Source organism: Dasypus novemcinctus, chromosome 6, assembly GCF_030445035.2.
Source record: "Dasypus novemcinctus isolate mDasNov1 chromosome 6, mDasNov1.1.hap2, whole genome shotgun sequence".
NCBI lineage: Eukaryota > Metazoa > Chordata > Mammalia > Cingulata > Dasypodidae > Dasypus > Dasypus novemcinctus.
Window position 1 is genome coordinate 135,038,019 of NC_080678.1, and position 25,303 is coordinate 135,063,321.

Consider the following 25,303-nt stretch of genomic DNA (forward strand, 5'->3'; position numbering starts at 1 on the left):
AATTGGAAAGCAGGAGTCACAGGTCCCAATCAATTCCAAAACCCAGCAGATAAAACTCCATTAGATTTCAAGGTCTGAGAGTCACTGGTAAGTCAATGTTTTGTCATCTGGGACTGATGGAGCAGCAGCCTCACTCCTTCCAAGCATTTGCACAGTGGCCACGCTCTCCCCAAACACTGGGGTGAAGGTTCCCCTCTCCAATTGATGGATGGTGGCCAGGCTCTCCATAAACGTTGGGACACAGACTCCACCCTCTCTAAGAGTGAGGTTTGTGGCCAAGCTCTCCACAAACCCTGGGGCACTGGCCCACCTTCTCCAAGCATCCAGGTGGCAGCCAGGCTCTCCCTGAGTAAGAGGCCCAAGGCCTGCCCCCTCCAAGCACTGGGGCAGATGGCCTGACTTCAAGGGCAGGGGTGGACCTGCCCCTTCCACTCACAGACCTGAGGAGATCTTTTCAGTCCACATTTTGGCTTCCCTGCTTCTGCCCTTGACATCATTCTTCCTTCACTTCATCCTTTCCTGTCCCTTTCCATCTAGGTTGGCAGTGGCTCCACTCATACAAATTTCTTAAAAATCTCCTTTGTTTGTGTGCAATTCTCAGGGGCCCAAACCATCAGAAAATGAACTTTCCACAGATCCTTCCTGCAAAACTGCATTTCCACTGCTGGCTTGCACAGAAATGGCTGGATGCATGTTCAGTAAAACCTTCACACGGTACACTGTCCATGGACTCACTGTCTGGAAGCTCAGGGAGCTCCTTGATCAGCCATTTCTGGGCCTATTCTCAGAATACTATCTGGATAGGCTCAGAATTCTCCAATCAATTTCTGGTTTCTTATGCTTAAGAGTTCATTTCTTATCTTATCCCTTCCTCTCACATTTTACTATAAGCTGTAAGGAGAGGCCAAACTGCACCCTCCACACACCTTGGAAATCTCCTGAGCTAAATATCCAAGTTTATTGCTTATAAGTTCTGCCTTCCATCTGACATCAGAATGCAATCTTGTCAAGTTCTCCACCACTTTAAAACAAGGATAGCCTTTCTTCCAGATCCCAGTAAGACATGCATCATTTCCTTCTAAGGCCCCATCATAGGTACCTTTAACATCCATCTTCCTACCAACAGTCTCTTTAAAGTCATCTAGGCTTTTTCTATCAAGTAACTCACAACTCTTCCACTACCACCTATTATCCAATTCCAAATCTGTTGCCACATTTTTTGGCATTTGCAATTGTAGTATTCTTCTACTGGTACCAAAAACTATCCAGTTTTCTGACTGTGAAAGTAAATACCATGCAATGAGGTGATGTGCACAATGGGAATTTACTGGTACCTGATTTGAGGCTAGAAGTCCCAGGTCAAGGCATCCTCAAGGTGATGCTCTCTCCCAGAGGACTGCAGTGTCCTGGAAGCTGCCAGCAATCCCTGGCACTTGGCTTTCCTGTCACATGACATTGCACAAGTGGCTGCTCTGGCTTCTCAGTTCCTCTGACTTGCAGCTTCTGGCTTTTCCCTGTGGCTTTTTCCTCATCTGACTAATACTCTACTTATAAGGGACTCCAGTAATTCAGAATAAAGCCTAAACTGATTTATGTGGGCTAAACCTGAAGTGAGGAACATCCTGAAGTAATCTTATTTATAATGGGTCCACATCCACAGGAATGGATGATGCTTAAAAACACGTTTTTTTGTAGTACGTAGCTCTAAGCCAGCACATGCATATATGGGTGAGTTATTTATGGTAATAGCATAAAGAAAGGAGAGTAAATGGATCTATATTGAAGCTACATTTTTTATTTTACCAGAATTAATGTTACACTGAAGAATAATGATGAGTTAAGTTGCATAGTGTTATCTCTAGAGGAACCACTAAGACCATGTCAAAAATAATAAAGAAAAGTAACAAAACAACAATAAAGGAATTAAAATGTCACACTAAATATAACTATTTAATGCAGTTTTAGTAAACTATAACCTGCAGTTCAGTCACCGGTTTTTATAGATGAAATTATATTAAAACAACAAATTCTGGTTGTTGTTGATGTGGAAAAGTGGGGGATGTTGTTGATATGGGAAAGGTAGGGGATGTGGGGAGTAGAGAATATGGAAACCTCATAATTTTTAAAGTAACATTTTGTGTGATCTATGTATCTTTTAAAAATAAATAAAAAATATTTTAAAAAATTATATTAAAACACAGCATTTGTTTACACACTGCCAATGACTGCATTCACATTACCATGGCAGAGTTGAAAAGTTGTGACAAAGACCCAATGGCCCAAAGTCTAAAATATTTACCATTTTACCCTTAAAGAAAAAAAAAATAATGCTTACCATACAAATAGAGTTATCTTAAAAAAAAAAGAAAAAAAAAAACATTGGTAATTAGGGAAATTCAAATTAAAACCACAATGAGATACTGCTTCATGCCCACTAGGAAGTCTATCATAAGATAGAAAACAGAAAATAGTAAGTGTTGGTGAGGATGCAGAGAACTAGAAACCTTTACACATTACTGGTGACACTCTAGGATGGTGTAGCCAAGGTGGAAATCAGTTTGGCAATTCCATAGAAAATTGAAAATACAATTAGCGTAAGACCTGGAAATCCCATTTCTTGGTATATACCCAAAAGAACTGAAAGTAGTGACTTGAACAGGAATTTGTACACCAATGTTCATTGCAGCATTATTCCCAATTGCCAAAAGGTAGAAGCAACCCAGGTGTGTATCAACAGAATAATGGTTAAACAAAATGTGGTCTATACATTTAAAGGAATGTTATTCAGCCATAAAAGGGAATGAAGTTCAGATGCATGTGACAAGGATCAACCCTAGAGACATAATGTTGATGAAATAAGCCAGACAAATAATGACAAGTATTGCATGGTCTTGTTTATGTGAAACACCTGGGAGGAGCAAACTTCACAGAGACAAATGGTAGCATGTGGGTTCTTGGCAGGACAGGGAAGGGAAGAGTTACTGATTAACAACTGAAGTGTCTCTGTGTGAAGTGATGAAAATGTAGGGGTAATGGATATTGGTGATAGTGACACAATATTGGGAATATAATTAATACTACAGAATTGTGCATATAAATGTAGTGGAAAAGGGAAATTTTGAGTTGCATATTTGTTACCACAATGAAAAGTTTAAAATTTTTAAACAGATGAGGTCATAGAGGAGTGGGGTGGCCCCTTGACCCAATATGCCTGCTGCCCTTAGAAGACATGGGGAAAATGTCGCTTCCAGCCCGGGAATGACAGCAAATGCTGGAAGCTGGAAGGGGCAGGAAGGATCTTCCTTTCCCAGAAATGGAAATACCTTGATTATGGATTTTTAGCCTTCACAAATATGAGATAACAAATTTCAAACATATGCATTTCAGAAAATATATATGTATATCGAACTCTATCAATAATTATGTTAAATTTGAATAAATAAATACCTCAATATAAAGGCAGAGATTGTCAGACTGGATTTTTAAAAATCCAAATATATGCTGTCTACAAGAAAATCACTTTACTTGGAAAGTACAAATAAATTGAAAGTAAAACCACACAAAAAAGGTACATTATGGAATACAAAATTATGAAAGATCTCAAATAAATATATTAATGTCAGGCAAAATAAACTTGTGAGCAAAGATTATTACTAGAGACAAATAGGGACATCTCTTAATGATAAAAGAGTTGATTCCTGAGAAAAATTTAAACATTATAAATGAATAAAACCTGAGAGCCCAAAAATAGATGAAGTAAAATGTGACAGAACTGAAAACAGAAATAATTCAACAGTGATAGCCAGACTTCACTATATCACTATCAATAATTAATAGAATAAACAGAAAATCAGCAATGACATTGACGTTTGAACAATACTATCAACCAACTTGGCTAAACTGATACTTTTAGAACAACTAAAACAAGAATCTACAACAAGTATCAAGACATTGAAATGAGAAAAGGATAGGCTTATGGTGCCGGTACAATGAAAAATCCACATGCAAAAACTGAACTTAAACTTTTATCTCACTATACACAGAACTTAATCAAAATGGATCACAGGCCTCAATATAATTGCTAAAACATTGAAACTTCTTGAGGGAAACATGGCAGGTAACCTATACACACCTCAGTAATGTAAGGAGTTAGAAATGACAGTAAGATTAACAGTATGAATACAGGAATGTTTTTCTTTTAAAAGTGTTAAGAATATGATGGTGATACATGGGAAAATTACAACTAATGTAACTAAAAATAAAAAGAAATGACACTAATAGCACAATTGATCAAAGAAAAAAACAAGACTTCATAAAAATAAAATATGTTTTCCTTCAGAGACACCTTTAAGAAAATGAAAAATAAAGCCATAGATTGGGAGGAAATATTTGCAAATTATATATTGGATAAAGGATTTGTATCTAGAAGATATGACACTTATAACTCAATAATCAGAAGAACAACAATCCAATGAACAAATGAGCAAAATATATGAATGGACATTTCACCAAAGAAGACAGACAAAGCACTTGGCAGGACCTTCAACATTTTTTATCATTAGGGAAATACCACCTAAAACCATAGTAAGATCCCATTACATGCGGACTAAAAGCTATAATAAAAGTCAGAATAACATGCTGGTGAGGATGTGGAGAACCTGGAAGCCCCCCGTCTTTCTAGTGAATCTGTAAAATGTTACAGTCACTTAGCAGTTTGACAGTTTCTTAAAAAGCCAAACCTAAACATTTCCTATGACTCAGCAACCGCATTCGAGGTTTTTACTGAGGATGTATGGAAACAGCCAGACAAAGACCTGCACCCCAGTGTCCACAGTGGCAAGATTTATAAGACTGGAAATGATTCCAAAGCCTGCTGGCTGGTGAATAAATAAAATAGGCAACTCCACCAATGGAAGCCACAAAGCAATGAAAAGAAATGGGCTCCTGACCCATCCACAGCCTGGGAGGGACTCTGACATTGCCATTACAGAAACCAGCACGGAAGACAGCATGCTGTGTGTTCCCATTTATGTGACAAGCCAGAAAAGAGAGACCCCTGGGACAGAGAGCAGTCCAGTGCTTCCACCCACTTCCTTCTCGGTCCACCCTGCCCAGCCAAGACCTCGACTCTGAAGAGAGAGCTCTGGAGAAAGAGAAGGCAGATGGGTGGATTCGTTTGCCTTTAGGTCCATCGGTGTTTTGATGTGAACAACAAAAATCTCAAATTAGGCGATTCCCCTAAAGCACCCAGAGGCACGCTGGAGAGGGTGGGAGCAGAGGCTAGTCTTCAGACACTACACAGAGAACCTGGATGGGAGACTGACCACACTCGAAACCCCAATACTTCAAAGAACAGTAGCCAAGAGGTGGGAGGTGTCCCTAAGTTGAAACAGCTCCATCTGTAGATGGTATTTGCGTGTGGAGAATCAGCTTCGCATTTCGATATGCTCTGAGCTTTCTGAAACAAGCTGACAGCAGAGCTTCCATCTATAAGAGCTTCGCAATTTCCACGGTGTTCACCGTCCAGGACGCTTTAACGGCACAGGAAGCTCTCGGATTTCCCGAGTTTACAGAAGAAGAAAAAGTAACCAAAGCCCACCCAGGCTGTGAGTGGCCCACTGAGGGTTAGAGCCCAAGTCCCACGGCCCCAAGTCTGCAAGCTCCACAGCCCGCTACACCCACCCCTGCCTGGCTATCCCACACGCCCACCTGCAGTCCACCCCCACATGCCCACCCCCAGCCAGCCCATCACCCCACAGGCCCAGGCCTGCCCACCATTGTACCCTCACCCATGCACACTCACCCCCATCCCGTCCACCACCCCGCATGCCCACCCCCACCCCATCTACTCCCTGCATGCCCCCCGCATGCCCACCCCTGGTCCATCTCTCTAGAACTGTTGTACAGCAGGGCTTTGTGGCCCAATCAGGACCTACTTCGGCCATGGCCCAAGCCAGCAAACCTGCATTTGTAACATTTTACTAAGTTCTTGGATGTTTTTTTACTCACCTTAAAGTTTAGGATAAGTTGTTTCTCTACATTTATAAAAGCCTCTGTTGGACATCGCTTACCCCTCTCCCAGGGGAGGGGGCGGAGATCCTAACTGTGTAATTATAATCCCAATTACAGCTGATTCCATAGGGGAGCCCTGAAGGGGCCACAGGTGAGTGATGCAGCTGATGCCGGGCTTGAAATGCATGTAAATGGATACTGAGTAATTTCCTAAAGAAGAACTTGACAGCTCTCAGACAGCGGTCACCCACTGCATTACAGTCAGTGTTTTTTTCAGTGAGAACACAGGTTTAATTACAGTGGAATCCAGTAGGTATTTTGAAAATATTCCCTTGAGAAGTATATTTTAGGAATATGTTGCCTGCATTGAGAGATTCAGCGATGACTTAGCAAAGTATAGTTATTGAAGAGAAAAAATCTAAAGACATTCTGAAAGGTTTCATGTGCTGAAATGAATTTTTTAATTTCTTAACTAATTTCCTACTGTAAATTGACCATTTTTTAGCAGTGATTTTTTTCAGGTAAACACTGATGAAATGCTTTACATGACCTAAATTCATTTGTTTATGAAGCAGAGAGTAAAAGTGTCAGTGCCTGGCCTCACCAAATCTCACGTCCAAATGGAAGCCTGAGGAAACAGGAAAGAGCATTATTTCACACACAAGATACCGAGATTTTATTCCATGGTTTGACGTTGAGTTTAGTCATTGGTTACTGCCAGCAGGTCATGTCCAGAAGACCAGATGTAATTTAAATAAAAACTGAGTTCCGTAACGAGTAGGTTCTGCTGTGGAAAAATCAGTAGGACACTGACATGGGGGTCTAACTGGGGACAGAGCAGAGGCCCCTGCAGACACTTTCTGTGCCACTCCTGTAGTGCCCAACTTCTTCAGTTCATTCACAAAGGATGGTGAGCGGGGCACAGAAGCGTGCACACCTCAGAAACCCCCAGCAGAGGGGAGGGCGACACCGCAGGTGCCTCGAGAGCTCTCCTCTTCCTGCCTCCTCAGAAGCCTTGGTCTGCTGCCTCCACCTTCATTATTCTCTAAACAGCCGTGTTAGTTAGACATCGTCATCAGTTTCTGAAAGTCGTCATTCAAATAGGTGCTGACAAAACCCCTTAAGCAAGGAGCACTTTTTCTTACTGCTCAGAGAAAGAGACACTAAAAACAATGAATATCACCTCATGCATGTCGGAGGCCTTAGCGCCTGCTACACGTCTCTCAGAATAACGGCCGAGGTGACTGTTTCTCCAATTGCGCCAGCTGAGGTTGTGTTTACCTAGGCTCACTTGGTGAATGGGAGCAAGACGTGGAAACAGAACAAATCCACGTCCCAGAATTCTCAAGAGATTCTTAATGGGGAGAACGTTTCATGTTACAGGTTTGTTACAGGCAAGGTAGTTGAAAATGGAGAGACCAGTAAGAAATATGCAGCATGGAGACCATATTTTAAAAATACACTTATTAAAATGGTAAATGGAAACATTGTTAATATATTTGTGTATATTTAGCCCTGCAGGGATGCTTCAAATTTATTTAGTTAATAATTAGCTTATGATACTCACTAAGAGATATTGCTCACTATTACTCAGACTTACAAGATTGCCATAAGCTTCTCTTGACACCAATTTATTTAAAAGCTGCAGGCAGGTAATGCAGCAGGTGACATAACAGGTGACCCAGTCAGGTGATGCAGCCACGTATCACAGCTGTGTGACACAGAAGCCGTTAAGGTGAGCTACACTTCATTCCTTCCTTTTATAAATATTCTCCAGATGATGCAAGTGACACAGTAAGTGATGAGCCAGGTGACACATCCAGGGATGCTACATGCTTCCACGGTGGCATGAGGCATTCCTCTTTAGTAGGAAGAGCCTTTGCAACATCAGTGACTTTCTCCCCCAGGTGACTTCCCAGGTGAGAGGAGAGAAGACTGCATGGTTTTGCCTGGCGCTGTCCAATGGACATGTTGGAAATAATAAATTGCTCTGTATCTATACTGTGCAATTAAGTAACCACCAGCCACACGTGGCTACTGAGCACTGGAAATGTGGGAGTCCAATCAGGGAACTGAACTCTTAACTCTATTTAACTTTAATTGATTTGAATTTAGAGTGGTATATGGATTGTGGCTACGGCATTGGAAGGTGCTGGTTTTGAAGCCCCGGGGAAGAAGGGACGGCATCTGTTGTAACACGGTCCTCACAAGGGACGTGCCACAGGGTCGGCACTCAGCGTGGCCGAGAGCTTCACCTCCCCGTCAGGTGTCAGGGCTCGTGGTACATGCGTAGTCTGCCCATCGAGAATCAGGGCCTCCATCTGGGGCCTTTTACCAGAGCAATGTTGCCCGCTCAGAGCTGAGAGTCCACCCTTATCGGGTTTCTAAGGGAAAATTAGGGAAAACAGCTAGAGAGTTAACCCATGTTCAAATGTATCCTTAGAGAAGGCAAACGTGTTCTGTTAACCATTTACACAAATAGCCTGTTCAGCAGAATTGGAGAATATTTATAAAAGGAAGGAATGAAGTATAGCTCACCTTAATGGATTCAAATAAATCTTCTGATTTGATGACTTTGGGAATTTGATTTCCATGTAGCAGCAAGTTAGTTTCACAGAACACCTCTCATATTTAATTGAATAATTATAACTGTGTACTACCTTTCATGAATAATTGCTACCTCTACATGGTTAGTTTTAGCATATCATCCTATTTAAATGAGTTACACAAATTAACATTTCAATATACATATTCAATGTATACACTTTACAAGTACAATAGGAACTTCAGGAACTGACCCCCGCAATTCCACAAATCACGCCAGCTCTTCTTAACAGTGCTGACAGGGAGGAGGGCAGTTCCAGGCACTTAGCCTTTTACCTATATTGAAGGTAATCATAAAACAGAACTATTTAGAATAGCTTAGGAAGATTTCCATTAAGATATTTACATTGATTTGAAGTGACGCCAGCATTTATCTATGTAAACAGTAAAAATCTCAAGAACAAGTGCGCTCCTGCCTTGGCCGTCTGCACAGGCTCTGAGCTGACTGGCGCGGCTCCTTGGGCGCTTGGGCCAGCAGTGGGGCTGTCACGCCCTGTGCTCCTGACGCGTGGAGGCGTGGTGCTCTCTCCATCTCTAAGGCCCCTCGGCGGCTGGCCTAATTCTCGCACGCAGTGGGCTTCACCTTGGTGAAGGTTCGACGTGTTGGATTTTGCGGCCAGGCCTTGGGGAGGACGGCTGTCCCTCCCCATGGACGGCCCCTTCTGGGTTTGGCAGGTCGTGCTGGCTCACCTGGGGAGTGGCTGGCACACCTGGGAAGCTCTCACCCGGCAGCCACACTCCCAGTGCTGCGCCAACCCTGAGCCTACCTTCCTCCCGGGCTGACTCAGAGAACTTCTCACGTGCCCTTTCCTAACGCTGGTCCCCAGTCTCCCCACAACCAGCTTGATGACAAGGTCCACCATTGGTCACCTCCCTGAGCGGCCTGATTGCAACGCCAGCCACGGGCTACCCTCCAGAAGGGCCTGGACATTGGAAGTGAAGGCTCCAGCTACTGGTCTTCTGAGACCTGCAAATGTGTTTGCCTGGCCTAGCTGTCGCCGGTAGGAGAGAATGTTGCAGTTAATCCACCTTTTGCCCATCAAAGCAGAAGCACCGTCTGTGCTTCCTCACCCGAGATGAACATGAGGCTGCATCTCTTGTCAAAGCCCGCTACATTCTGGCTGGATATTGGTTTTCAGGATGAAATTAAGTGCTAAGCGTTAGGGCAGATGCAAGAATAGGTGTGGCTGATAGATCCAAAGGAATCTTAGAACAGCCCTTTCCACTAAAAGGTGTATTTTTCAGGAGGTACGGCGGATTGAACCTGGCACCTTGTACATGGGAAGCAGGTGCTCAAACCACTGAGCTGCACCCACTCCTTAAAGATTTAATTTTTAAATAGAAAAAAAAAAAAACAAGAAAAACCAAAAACGACTTGAAAGGAAGCAGTGGCCTGCTCAGCTGTCATGTTCTGTGGGCACTCATTTCTCATGAAGCCAGGAGAGCATCTTCTCACTGGCTGCAAAACCCTTAGGCCTGTTTTCCAAGACGTCCTTCTCCGTGTGGTTTTCGCGCAGCCAACACATCCAGGAGAACCACCTGTCTCTCAAAACGAGCCGCACTGGCGCGGTCCAGGGTGGGCTCCGACTGGAGAGGGCTCGCCTCGCCCTCCCCACAGTGGCCCGGGCCGGGGGTCAGCGCGGGCTGGAAGCCTTCCCGAAGCCAGCAGCTCAGCGACTTACTAGATAATGGAGAGCTGGTTTCCTGGGGTGGGGGTCACGATGAAGACGCAGGTGAAGTTCTGGGGGTCTGGCCGAGCCAGGGAGCGCCCGCTGCCTGCTCGCCCGCCCCACCCCCCAGCGGACCCCTTTCTTACCGCGCCCTGGCTTCCCAGCAGGCTTCGTGGGGGTGCGCCCTCGGGGCTTCATCCCAGGCTAAGCGCTTTCCCCTGCAGCGCCCACTGCAGCCCCAGCTTCCGCCCTCAGGACACCTGAGCAGAGGGGACATGGTCTGCTGAGCTCCCCCCACACACACAGGGGCCCTCGGAACGGCCTTGCACCCTCAGGTCGGGTCTGCTCACCTGAGCCTTTTAAATCCATCCAGAGCTCGGGTGGGGGAGGAAACAGAGATTCCTTGCCGCGCCTCGGCTAGATCTGGTGGGGGGGCCCAGCTGGCGCCAGCAGGGAGAGGGGAGCGCCGCCCTGCACCCGCGGGCAAGGCCCCAGGACAGGAAGGCGCTTGGGAGGAGGTGCCCCTGGGCCCCTGCGCAGCCAGGGCTGGGGGCGCACTGGCTGGTGCCTGAGCCCCGCGGGTGGATGATTTGAGAGGCAGCATCGGAAACTGATGCAAAGGCCCACGCGGCGGGGACTGACTGCCCACGGCCCCGACCCCTGCCCGGCTGGGCTTGTCTCCCCAGCGGCCCATGGCTGTGAGCTTTTCCATGACTCCTGTGCACTTTTCAAGGGTTAAACCTGACCTTGAAACAACATTTACCCCGTTGACTTGAAGTTTTACCCAAGCCCTGTGATCTTGGAGAACAGTGAGGGTTAAGAAACCCCTGGGCCGCTTGTGTTTAAAGAAGGTTTATAAAAAGCACCAGCCCTCCCCGCATTTCGGGCCAGGCTTGGCCGCCTGCTTGGCCACCCGCTGGGCGCCGCCTTTGCCCCAGAGATCAGCTGATCCCTTCAATGTGAACAAAATGTTTGTCCACCAAAATTGTGCAAAGCTTTCCTCTGTTGTCCAGATGCCTGACTCTAAGGGCACCTTCCAGAAAGCACACTGCTGTCTGATCAACGCCCCCCCTCATCCCACCTCCCCACCTTCCCCCTGAAGAAACCCCTTTGCCCAATGAGCCGTTTGCTGAGCCTGCAGTCAGAGCGGCTCCGGGTTGCCACAGCCCCTTCCCCTGCTGAAGCAGCCCCTCCCCTTACAACGGTCCTCTAGGAGGAAGTCTGCCTCTGTTTTTGACACCTGCCACTGTCCCCCGGCATCGAGCTGAAACTCCATGTGTGCACGTGCGTGCATGTGTGTACATACATGCGTGTGCATAGGTATGCGGGCACGTGTGTGCATGCACGTGTGCCATGAGCATCAAAGGCTGCTGGGGAGCAAGTCCTGGCCACTTGCACTAAGTAAAGAGGGTCCAGCGGCCCCGACGGTGTGTCGTGTCCATTCTGCTGAACTGCCTGAACATGGCTGTCCACACTATGCCTCCAGAGGGCCCTTTAAAGTGCATCTCACCTCAGACCCAGCCCCACGGACTCCACCTGCCACCTGGCGAGAGCAGGGAGCCCTTTGCAGGGTTTAGGAAGAGCCCATGATCCACCAGGGGCGTAAACACGGGCCTTCCCTGACCTCCGCTTTCGTGACTTTTCTCTCCCCACTCCTCAGAATGAGTGAGCTGTCCGTTCGAGCAATCCCTGGTCGTGTGTTCTCAGCGTGAAGTTCATGCAAAGTACAGATTTTTGTCCCTTTTTTATTAAGCCAGGGATCAGAACTAATAGTGAACACAAAGCATGGATACTGGGGGCTGGAAGGCCATAAAAAATTCATTTTCACAAGTGGGACATTTTAGAAAGAAGGAGACAAGTGAGTCCTTCTCGGCCCTGAAGATAAAATCACAGACACTGGGGAAACTGCTCATACCAGAAAACCTCTGTACCCACATGACTATGAGGAAACACTGGATTTAACTAGGAATCTCCACTTGATAGGAAGAAATACCAAACAAAACATTTTTAAAAAATTTAAAAATCAGATCTATATACATGATGAGGACAATAAAACGCATATTATTTTCATTAATCAAGAGTGATAATATTTTAGGTAATGGAAATAAATATTCAAATTCATGAACATGGACCTTCACAATTCATGTCTACAACAAATGCCCAGGGAAAGGACAGATGGTCTAATAAATTTATTGTGAAACCAACTATGAATGACAGGGCTGGAGATACAGGCATCAGCCTGTGTTTATTTTAAATGAGTATAATAGAATGAACTATTACATATTGGTAAGTAAAATTTTACTTCTGTGAAAATAAAATTAGCTCTGGTTAAAAATATTAAAAAGAGGAAACAGATTACAATATAAATGGTAATGATAACTCAACTGATATTATCTAAGGGTAAATTATTCCAATTTAACCAGTTATCAGTAAGTAATAAACAAAAGTCTATTTTTAAAGGGAGCTTACACTTTGATGGGGAATGGGTGGGTAAGTCAAAATTAAGTTGTAACCTAAACTCTATTGCTACTGATCAGCTTGTCTGGTACATCTGACCTCTTTCCTATTGTTTGGATCATCCTAGCTCTATTTCTCTCTGAGAGTAAACAACAAGGGACCCATGGCTCACCTTTAGCAGGAAATTAAGAATTCTCCAAGTGTCTCCATGTCTCCTTTGAATTTGGCCAGCAGCATAAATCTTAATCAACATAGTGATATCAACAAGCATCACACAGCAGCCATCAGTTTTTACAGCTAAACCTGATTTAAACCACAGCCATAGATGAGATCATTTTTTTTAATTTTTTTATTTTTTATTGACTTTGTAATAATATTACATTAAAAATATATATGTGAGTTCCCATTCAACCCCACCCCCCACCCCCCCTCTCCCCCCCCCAACAACACTCGTTCCCATCATCATGACACATCCATTGGACCTGGTAAGTACATCTTTGTGCACCTCTGCACCTCATATACATTGGTTCACATCATGGCCCATACTCTCCTCTATTCCAGATGAGATCATTTTTGGTGTCAGCTCCCAGCCCATGTCTGCTGACCCTAGTTTGCCATAGTGTCTCCAGCACTTATTCTTGCAAAAGAAGTGGGTCAACCCAGTCAATGGCCCCAGTGAGGCATCACACAGATCTAGGTTCCCAGGGGGTGCCCCAAAGAGGTCATTGAATGTCCAGCGAGAAGTGCATTAAGTCACAGCTGAGATTCCTGCTTAGTTTGTGCAAATAACCTTCCCCTAGTCAAGATAACTCAGAGAGAAAACAGGTATCTGATTACAGTGTGGTGCCCCTGGTCTGTCAATCCAAACTAACCTTTCTAAATTTTTATTTTATAGTAAAAAAATAATATTTTCTTTCCCACCTGACCATATTTCATCAAGCTTGCCCCTTACAACATTTATTTCCAAACAGCCAACAGTGAACTCCCTTTAGTTTTGTTGGTGGAGCTTTCTTTTTAAATAGCCTCTCTCTTACACTCTTTCTTTTTAAATAGCCTCTCTCTTACAGGCTGTCTTTTACTGGGCTCACACCTCAGCCACAAATCGGATCATTCTAAACACTTGTCAAAGCTAAGCAAGGTTAAGCAAAGGTATAAGGGTTTCTTCAAAAATTACATAATGAAAACAATGTGGTAAATTACATTACTTTTAAAAATTCAGCAAATTTAAGCAAGTGAACATAATTTGCCTCAAAAAATGTTGGCATGCAGCAGTTTGATGAAAGATCATTGGTGTAAAATAACTCAGTCCCAAAGTATTCCTGACACAAAGACTTGCTAAATGTGGCCACAGGTAAATGAGATGCACCCCAGCTCCCCTTTAATGTATCTCCATTTCTGGACATGACAGGGAGATGTTCCAATACAGAAACCTCAGGTTAAAGAAGTAGTAAAAAAAAAAAAAAAAAGCAACTTCATTGTGTGCATTTAAAACAATGTGGAGGTGATGCCAAACACCAATGCTGTTGAGCAAAACCAAACCAGATTGCACACGATGCTGTCCATACTTTTAATAGAAGTACTAGGATTTAAACATTTTTCCAGTATTCTATGCATTATTTCACTTTTAGGTGTTTACTAAATATGCATATTTGTGGCTTGAATAGTGAACCTCCAAAATTCATGTCCATCTATGACACTTGGAATAAGGGACTTTGCAGATATATTTAATTTAAGAATTTTGAGATGATATTACCCTGGATTTAGGCTGGGTCCTAAAGCTGATGACTGGTGTCCTCATAAGAGAAAGGACTTGGAGATTTGAGACTCAAACTTGAGGGCAAATGTAGAGAAGAGGGTCCTGTGGGGAGAGAAGAGGCTCGGGTGATGCACCCACAAGCAAGGAACCACCAGAGGCCAGGGGAGGTGCGGAGCTGATTCCCGCTTAGAGCTGCAGAAGAAACCACCTGCCACCACCTCGACTTCAGAATTCTGGGCTTCAAAATTCTCTCACAGTGAGTGTAAGAATAAATGTCTGCTGTTTTAAGCCACCTGGTTTGTGGCAAGTTTTCACAGCAGACCTAGAGAGCTAATGCAGTGTGTATCATTTGAACATACATGAAAACCTTTGTAAGGTAACTGAGGTTCTGTTTCTCTACTCAACGTGAGGCTGGGGCCGCTGGATGGAGAAATGAGAACAACATGGGCTCAGGACCAAAGAACATACCGAGATGGTCTCCTCCCGCCGGTACTGCTTCTAGTTCCTGCCACTGTCGCTGGACATCAGAAGATAGCTGGTCACCCAGTTGGAGCTCCCATACCCGCCCTGCGTGGCCATGGTAGTGACCTCCATCCTCTCTCCAAGGTCAATCTGCAACCACTGGTACTTGTTGGACACAAGCGGAGTCCAGCCCCCAGCTCCTTTCATGTGAAAAACAAAACAAAACAAAAAACAAACAGGAGAAAGGAGGAAATATTAAAGTCCATTTTAAAGGACTCTGCTTTTGTAAAACCTGGAATAAATATGCTCATAATCATAAGAAATGAAGAAGAACGTGCAGGGCTTATACAAGGATGAGCTCGGAACTGCTCACTGGCTCTTCAGAGTGTGTGTGGAGTCCAGGTGTCCTGGGGGGAGGGCACGCTCTGGGAGTGGGTGGGCTCCCCCAGGAAGGACACCTGCCCTCAGAGCCAGTGTGCTGCTGGCCCACAAACTCAGGGCATCAGCATCCAGCCTTCTCACACCTTCACTGGATGTCAGGGGTGCATTTAACCGATGGTGGAGCCAAGCATCTACCCATGTTTAGTGCTGGGAATGCACGGGCACTCCTGACTTGGAGGAGAACTTGACATACAAAGCACAATTACTACCTCAGGCTACTGCTGGCAGTGCCCAGGTGGGGACTGATGACAAAGGAACTGTGGGATAATCTTTCTAAGAGGGGGAGCCCCAAGGAACAAACTGCAACCTCAACATTTTTGCAAGACAGAGAATGCCAACACTACAAAACAACTGGGAGCAAAAAGAGAAAATAAACGGACCCAGCACAGCAGACACTGTCTGCACCCTCTGTTCCCTGTCAAGTGAAGAAATTCATGGGAGATGGGCAACAATATCTGGGGGATGGGGCAAGGGTGTGACCCCCAAAGTGGGATCTGGTCATGTAAGGGCAGGCACATTTTAAGGGGGTGTGCAATCTAAAGGCCAGGCTTCCAAATGCAGAACTTTTGAGCAAGAAAAATGGCAATGGGTGGTGAAAGGGTAAGAGAAAAAGGGAAAATCCAGGCCCTGCAAGGTGAAGAGAACCATAGTATTTAAGGATTTGGAGCACCCACCCCACCAAAACAAAGAAAAAACAATGTGCCTAGAAGTTGTCAGACAGACAAAATGCTGCTGGACAGGATGTTGGGAGACTGAAAGTGGCATCAATACCACCAAAACAGCAAGGAGGTGAGTGAAATCACAGAGAACTGAGAGCACAAGGCAACAAATACTCATGAACCACTGAGGAAAATCCCTGCCCTCTTAAACCAACATGAAGAAGGAGACACTAATGCTACACTCCACACAAAATTAAATATACTCAAATGAGCTTTGAGTATACACTAACCCCAGCACCAACCACAAGTTCAGTAAAAGTGACAGAAGAGGCCTGTATAGAGAGGTCACATCTGAGTCCAACTCTATCACACTCAGGAGCACAAATTCCAAAGTAGGGCTCACTGGCAAGGCACTGAACTCCAGAGTCATCTGCCATGACCATAGAACCTGTGTGTCTCTGTAGCCCTCAGGAGTACCAGTACCTAGGGTTGTATCTGCTTTGGCTGTCTCTGGGGTCCTGCTGAGATGTGTGTAAGCATGACCCCTCTGATGACCTCCCAATTCATTCTCTTACCCATATATACTAATTTGTCTTTACCATTTCCCCCTTTTATTCAAGATATTTTTCTAGTTGCATCACCAGCCGGTGATTGGTAGTAATCCCTCTATGCCAGGGAGGTTCATCCCCAGGAGTCATGTCCCATTCTGGGGGGAAAGTAATGCATTTATATGCTGAATTAGGCTTAGAGAGTGGCCACATTTGAGCATACTCAGGAGACTTGAATCTCTGGACTGGCCATGTGCCAACTGGGCCCTAAGTCTCAGCAGAGTTGCAATTCCTACTGGTTTGTTGGACTTCCCAGGTCAGCTAACAGGGAGTTGAAGATGGTCAACCACCACACCAGGGAACTGACAGTGCCTACAACTGCAAGCAGGAGAAACACATCCATCAGCCATGTGGGATCTAAACCCCCTCTTGATTTAGAGGTGGAGTGGACATCACTATCACAGGGTCCACAGGATAGAGGAAAAAAATGTGGATTAGAGTGGACATACTGGTATTCTACTATAGAACTTTTGTGCCTCTAGCTGTGGAAGAAATTGTATCATTGATGTAAAGACAGTGGCCACAGTAGTTGCTGAGGGCAAGGAGAGGGAAGAAGAGATGTGATGTGGGGCCATTTTGGGGCCATGACCCACTGGATGCACTGGGGGAGAGTGTAAACGACAATGTAAACCACAAACCATATAGTGTAGCAGTGCTCCAAAATGTATTCAACAAATACAATGAATGTGCCACAGTGATGAAAGAGGTTGATGATGTGGGAGAAGTGCGGGCATTGGGATTTGGGGTATATGGAAACCGCTTATATTTTTTAATGTAAAATTTGTTGTGATCTATGTATCTTTAAAAAATAGTTTAAAAAATAAAAAAATAAAATAGAATTTTATACATATGAGCTTTGAGGATCTGAAAATCCACCTGAGTCAGAAATCTAAATCTCAGAACAAACATGGACCAAAAAAGAGGGAGAAATGAAAAGTGAATTGATTTACCTCAGGAAGGAAATGGAAGGAAAACACAAATTACCTCAATAATAAGGCATAAATGGCAAGATGCCTGAGGGAGAAGAGAATCAAATGGAAAAACAATAAGAGACACCAAAGAAAGGCAGGAAAACAAGAGAATAAAATTAAGAGAAAAAGTAAAAAGTCACAGAGAAAGTAATGATATGGAAGATAGGCAAGAAGGAATGATACACATATTACTGGAATCCTTGAGAAGAAAAACACAGTGGTGGGGTGAAAATTACTAAAGACAATAATCCAAGTGAAACTTTCCACAAAAAGAAAAAGAACTCACAGACATTAAGATGCGCACAAGGGGTGCCATGCCACGCAGGGGTGTCCCCCATGTAGGGGAGCACCGCGCGCAAGGAGTGCACCCTGTAAGGAGAGCTGCCCAGTGTGAAAGAAAGTGCAGCCTGTCCAGGAATGCTGCCACACACACAGAGACATGGAGAGCTGACACAACAAGATGACACAACAAAAAGAACACAGATTCCTGTGCGACTGACAACAGCAGAAAGCAGACAAAGAAGATGCAGCAAATGGACACAAAGAACAGACAACCAGGGTGGGGGAGGGGGGAAGGGGAGAGAAATAAATAAATACATAAATTTAAAAAAAAAGATGCATCCAACAGCCTTGGTAAGTACAAGCATCAGTAAAACACATAGCTCAATGGAATAGGCCAAAGATTCCAGAATCACATCCGAATATATGTAGAAATTCTGCATGTGAAAAAAGTGCATCTCAAAAACCAGGAAAAGGTGTTTTTTTAAATAAATGGTGCTGGGACAACCAGGTTGCCCTTTGGGGAAAAAAAAATAAAAGTAGATCAATATTTCACAACATATACAAGAATCAACTCCCAATGGATCAAGGATCTACACTTAAAAATGAAACCACACAAGTACTTGAAGAGAACTTGCATGAATTCCTTTCTAATCTTGTTTTATTTTTATTTTCCTCTCTCTCTACTTTTGAAAAAATGTTACATTAAAAAAATATAAGAGGTTCCCATATACCACCCCCCCCTCACCCCACTCCTCCCATATCATCAACCTCTTTCATCATGGCACATTCATTGCATTTGGTGAATATACTTTGGAGCACTGCTGCACTATATGGATCATGGTTTACATTGTAGTTTACACTCTCCCTCAGTCCCCCCAGTGGACCATGGCAGGACATACAATGACCAGCATCTGTCCCTGCAGTACCACCCAGGACAACTCCAAGTCTTGAAAATACTCCCACATCATATCATTTTTTCCCTTTCCCTGCCTTCAGCAGCTACCATGGCCACTTTCTCCATATCAATGCTACAATTTCTTCCATTACTCATCACAATAGTTCCATAGTAGAATATCATAGGTCCACTCTAATTCATACTCTATTCCTCCATCCTGTGGACCCTAGGATGGTTATGTCCACTCCACCTCTACATTGAGAGGGGGCTTATATCTCACATGGATGATGGATGCAATTCTCCTGCTTGCAGTTGTAGGCACTCTTGGCTCCCTGGTGTGGTAGTTGACCTTCTTCACCTAACCCTAACCCTAACCCTAACCTTTTTTAATCTTGATATAGGATAAAGCTTTTTTATTGGAGAAAATATCTGTAACATATCTCATACACAACACTAAATATGTAGAAGTATAGTTGAATAAACTGCAGGACATCCACATAATGGAGAACTATGAAGCTATAAAAAAAAAAAAAAGAGTAAGATCTCCAAGAACCAATATGGGCTGACTCCCAGTATGTATTACTAAATGAAAGTAGTGAAGCTCCAAAGACTATCTAGAGTCTGCTACCCTGTAAGAGAAAGAAGGGGGAATAAGGAAATAGCTAACAACTGCTCATTTATGGAAAAGTGATGGAGTATAAACCAGAAGCTGCAGAGGTGGCCCACCCACAGGGGTGGGAGGAGAAGGCACAGAGCAATGGGAAGGGATGGCAGGGCTACTCAGGGGTCAGATATCCCTGAGCATCTTGTGCAGAGCTCTGACTGAGCACCACTGTGAAGTGCCATACTGTCTCCACCTGCTCCAGAAGCAGGCAGTCGAAGCAAATGGGAAAACCGAGATGGACTAGAGACACCAATAAATGAACCTGTGTTTTAGACAAACACCCAGGCACACTGGCTACAGGATGGTGTTCAATTTATATAAGAGATGTGTATGAGTGTGTGCATGTGTGCACAGTGGTTTGTGTGCACACGTATTTCCTAGGTCTGCCTGCAAGGCCAGGGAGCCACAAAATCCAGGAGCTCCGAGTAACCCCACCTCCAGAGAATGATTTCTAAACACCATTCTCCAATAACTTGAGCAGGGATCCTTGCAGAATGGTTGGTCCTGGGCTGAGGCAGGGAAAGTACAAGATGAGCCTAGAACATCTTACAGAGCAGGAAAGTAAGTGCTCAGAGGAGGGGCTTCTCAAAGAATGCAAGGAGTCCACACCAAAACAAACAAACAAAATCACATAAAATCATGCTTGGGGTGGGGAGCTCTTCCTCTGAGGGGAATCCCAATTAGTAAATGTGGGAGGAGTATCAGAGGGCAGCACCATTGGGCAAACACCAGATTAATGAGTGTCCTGGATGGGACCTGATGAATGCTAAAGTTGGAGTGTGAAAAATGAGGAAAACAGCTTTGCCTATCTCAACACATCTCCCCCAAGACACAGTCACCCTCACAGGAAGAGAGTCACTTCCAGTGGAGAAGGACAAGGGGTCCAGGTGGACCTCAAGGCAGATCCATGTCAAAGGCCTATGTTATGAAGCACTGTAACTGATCATAAATTAACAAATACATTTTAGCCCACTGAATTGTATTTTAGGCACGTATTAACCCTTGATATATTACAATATAGCTTTGATATATGTTACTCTTTAAAAATATCCAGAAGCAATATCTGTAACTATTGTGACTCACTGAACTGTAATTCAGATGTTTTGTTTCTTTGATGTCACTGCTGTTTTGTAAACTGTATAATCTTTACCTTATAACTGAACGTAAGGAAATGATTAGTAACTGGCCCTTGTTCATATCCCTTTGTTTTGTTTTGCAACCCTGAAGTCTGATTGTCCTGTAGGTAGCCTTCAATGTTTATACAAAATAACATGACAGTCCAGAACGGACCAAGCCAGTTCTAATGAATTAGTCTGCGTGACACGTGCAAGAGTGTAAACCTTAAACTTTCAGTGATGTGAGTGTGTCATCAAGCTGCACAGACTCAGAATTAGACAACCTCTAACCTGACCTCTCTTTCTAGCCTCACAGCATGAGTGGGAGTGATGCCCAACTTCCACTCCCATATCCCACTATCATTTTCTACATAACCCACCTCCTCGTTCAGTGTCACAAAAAAACCACAGTACTTCCAATTCAGGGAGACAGGTTTGAGGACTGGTCCACAGCCAAATTAGTAACAAATAGTACAAATCGATAAGATCAACTTAGTAACAAATAGTACAAATAGATAAGCTCAACTTAGTAGCAAATACTACAAATACATTAGCTCAACTTAGTAACAAATAGTACAGATCAATAAGACCAACTTAGTAACAAATACTAACTTAGATAAGATCAACTTAGGTACAAACAGTACAAATAGATGACCTTATTAATGAATGTTAATAGCACAAATAGATAAGCTCAATTTAGAAACAAATAGTACAAATAGATAAGGTCTACTTAGTAACAAACTGTACAAGGAGAGTTAGGTAAGAGAGTGGCTTAAGTCAATAGCAAATGCTCTTCAACCAAGACACTTGGGGCACAGGCCTTTACCTGGATGAAGGAATTATTAGTGCAGTGACTTATAAAAGAGGTGAGTTCACTGGGGGTTTTTCAGTTAAAAGTTTCCTAAATGGTCACAAATGCAGATGCTCTTTTATCTGTTGCCTCCATTTTTAATCTGCAAGGATCTGAAAAAGCTGCTACAATGGTGGCCTGAGTATTTCAGTTAGGTAAGGAGTGGAGGCACCTGGGGATTCTGCTAGACTATCTGGTCTAGAAGAGTGTGCTTATCTCCCTGTACAGATGAGGAAAAGGAGATCCCAAGACTGAGTAAAATTTGTCCATAAATTTGTCCATAAATTTGTCCATAAATTTGTCCAGTATCCTCCAGGTTATGGTGGTGCTATTTTTAAAGAAAAACTTTAAAATTTATTTGAGCATGTTATTTTTGAAATCAGCCTTTTCACTTTTTTACCTGATCCCCAAATTATGATTCAACAGAGGCACATTTCACTCCAAGAATGTACTGAAGTAAAGTATCAAATTCACACTGCCATCTGGCTGTAAACGACGTGGCTGCAAGGTCCCCATGCAGGGTAGTTTCTGCCTGGAAGCCTGTGCATTCCACAAGGCAGGCCACCTCAGGGTCACCATCACCACCACCACCGCAGGGAGAGAGAGGGAAAGGTGCGGACTTCCCTCTGGGTGGACCACCTGGCAGGAGAAGCCATCCCCATCCCTGGTCTACTTAGTCAAGGGAGCATCACATGAGGGGCCGTCTCTGGCATTTAAGGGGTGCAGGGCAGTGAGAGCTCAGGATGCAGAGGCCAAGAAAGCAGCAGAGCACTTAGGTGGGGTGCCTATGTTTCACTCAAGCAAATGGCTTCACTGAAATTGCCACCAAGCTTCCCTCTGAGATAATTGCACTGTTTCAGATGTAAATCATCCGTTTGTGCTTTTTTCCTCCTTACATAATTGCTCCTAATTTACAGGCTCCAGAAAAGTCCCTGTGAGGGTGAGAGAGAAAGGGGTGGGGTGTCCGGTTGTTTCTGGGGTGAGAGTCTATCTGGATTTACCCCTTTCTGACACTCGGGTGACTTTCTCACTGAGGAATTTTGTTTAAATTCCACCCCTGCCCTGGTGCTGAAGGGTTGGTAAGCATTTCTATTAGCACATCATCACCACCAACAAAAGCCAACTACAAGTGAATGTAGCATATATTTTGAGAATTTACAGTATTTCTTTATTATTGGGGGGGGGATGACTCATGTTTTTTATTATTCATTTTTTAAAAATATTACATTCAAAAAATATGAGGTCCCACTCAACCCCACCACCCCCACCCCACCACTCTCCCCACAGCAACACTCTCTCCCATCATCATGACACATCCATTGCATTTGGTAAGTACATCTCTGGACATCGCTGCACCTCATGGTCAATGGTCCATATCATAGCCCATACTCTCCCATGTTCCATCCAGTGGGCCCTGGGAGGATCTATAATGTCTGATAATTGTCCCTGAAGCACCACCCAGGACAACTCCAAGACCCAAAAATGCCTCCACATCTCATCTCTTCCTCCCATTCCCCGCGCCCAGCAGCCACCATGGCCACTTTTCCCACACCAATGCCACATTTTCTCTGTGGACCTTGGACTGGTTGTGTCCATTGCACATCTATGTCAAGAGGGGGTTTAGATTCCACATGGATACTAGATGCAATCCTCCTGCTTTCAGTTGTAGGCACTCTAGGCTCCATGGTGTGGTGGTTGACATTCTTCAACTCCATGTTAGCTGAGTGGGGTAAGAGACTCCAGACTTCAAGCCTTGGGTTTCCCACTCTTGAGATGGGAGGGAGAAGAGAAACCAGTAGGACCATTTTCCTTCATCCGGGATTCCACGCTTTGGGCCTGTAGGTGCAGCTTTCCTCCTCCGAAGAGGATGCCCTTAAGAAAGAGACACCCCCAGGTCAGGGCTTTCCATGCCCAGGAGAGTAAGCCACAGAACTGGTTTCTGATTAGTGCACCACACTCCCTTGTTGACACAGATTCCCTCTGCAGAGGGACCCCTTGCCTGGCAGTTCCCAGGGGACCCAGCGGATGTGGGTCATTGGAGACTGACAAGGTCATGGAGATGACCCTGGGAATAAAGAGAGAGCCCTACTTGGCTGCCCCCAAAGGAGTGTCCAGAACCCAGGCCCCACCAGCCTGCTCCCTCTGTGCTATGATGCCGGCAGGACCAGCAGGCAGGGGCACTCACTCGTCTTTTCATGGTAAGTGAACTTCCAAACCAACATACAATCATCTACACATGTGAAAGCCACTCTGCCAGGTTTCCTTTCTGTCCTTTTCCACAATTTCAATGTGTGCTCTTTATTTGAAACAATGTATTCACAAAAAAATATGATATCACCAATTGTTTGCATTAGAAATAAAACACAAACTCTCCTGCAGACCTATGGGCAATTCAGAAATGTGGCAAAATCTCCTTTATAAACAGCCTAAGTAATATGTGTGATTCTGCATACATTACCTAAAGTTACTGATCCATTCTGAGTAAATCCTTTCTCCTGCCACAGGATAGAAACACCAACATTTCTCCACTCCCCACTCCCCCTAAGTAACTGACAAAGGAACGGCGGGTTCCTATACCATCCCACTGGAATAGAAAGTGCACTTTTGCCTACTCAGAATCCACTCTCATTTTCTTTCATTTTGGGGGCCACCACCATCATTTCCCCACCCAACGCACCGAGGTTAGTGGTCGAAGGGTCCATCCATGTTGCCAAGATTTCTGACATTGGTAGGAAATACTAAGGAGAGTTGCTTTTTATGTATGTTGCAAACAAGCCCTGTAGTGGACATATGTATATTATGTATATATATATTTAGTGGGTATTTTTTCCTAAGATTATGTCTTGAGAAAATTTTTTGTAAATGGCAATTCTCAAAGAGAAGTTTTTTAAAAAAATTTTGATCAAACCCAGGCTGTTATTTCTCTGTTATGCATTATAATTTTGTATCCTATTGAAAATTTCATTGTCTACTCCAAGATCATAAGGATACTTTCATATGCTTTCTTCTAGACATAGGAAAACTTTATTTTTATGTTTTGGACTTTATTCAGAAAAAAAAATTCATAAAAAAACTCATAAAAAAGATACCCCTATAAATTAATGGTCAAAACACCTGTCTAGATACTTCACAAAAGAAAATATATGAATGGTGTATTAGCCAAAATGGTGCTGATGCAAAGTACCAGGAATCTGTTGGCTTTTATAAAGGGTATTTATTTGGGGTAGGGGCTTACAGATACCAGGCCATAAAGCATAAGTTTCTTCCCTCACCAAAGTCTATTTCCACATGTTGGAGCAAGTTGGCTGCTGAAATTCAGTCTTTGTCTTCCTCTTCCTCTTCCCCTTAAGACTTCGTGGTCCCAGGTTTTTCCAGGATCAGCTGTAGGCTGGGATACGTCTCATCTCTCTCTAAGGGCTCATTTATCTCCAGGCTCAGCTGCTTTGTTCTCTTTGCAAGTTCAGCTATAGCTATCAGGCTCTCTTTCTCCAAGCGCATCTGCCATGTCTTTGGGGCCATCTCTATTCTTGTGTTCTTCTGCATGTTTACTTCTCAGGGCTCCAGCTCAAAACTCCTACCAACTCCTGCCTGCTGTTTTCTCTGTGAGTCTCCACCCACCAAGGGGGCAGGGACTCAATATCCTGCTGACATGGGCCAGTCAAAGCCCTAATCATAATTTAATCAAATAAAATTGAAACCTCTGAATTCAATACAGTCTAATGTACCCAGAGAAACAGACCAATTTACAAACTTAATCCATTGTCTAGTTTTGGAATTCATAAACAATACTAAACTGCTACAAATGGTGAACATGTACTTGAAAAATGTTCAACATCTTTATTCACGAGGAAAATTAA

At 44.0% G+C, this 25,303-nt stretch overlaps 1 protein-coding gene across 1 annotated transcript in view; it reads right to left on the minus strand.

Moving 5' to 3' along the window:
- LOC101437762 (contactin-associated protein-like 4) overlaps nt 1-25,303 on the minus strand; it is a 194,181-nt gene that overhangs the window by 134,658 nt on the left and 34,220 nt on the right. Inside the window, 1 exon segment of the mRNA XM_058299594.1 lies at nt 14,968-15,161. Coding sequence (XP_058155577.1) covers nt 14,968-15,093 — 126 coding nt within the window. The 5' untranslated portion in view covers nt 15,094-15,161.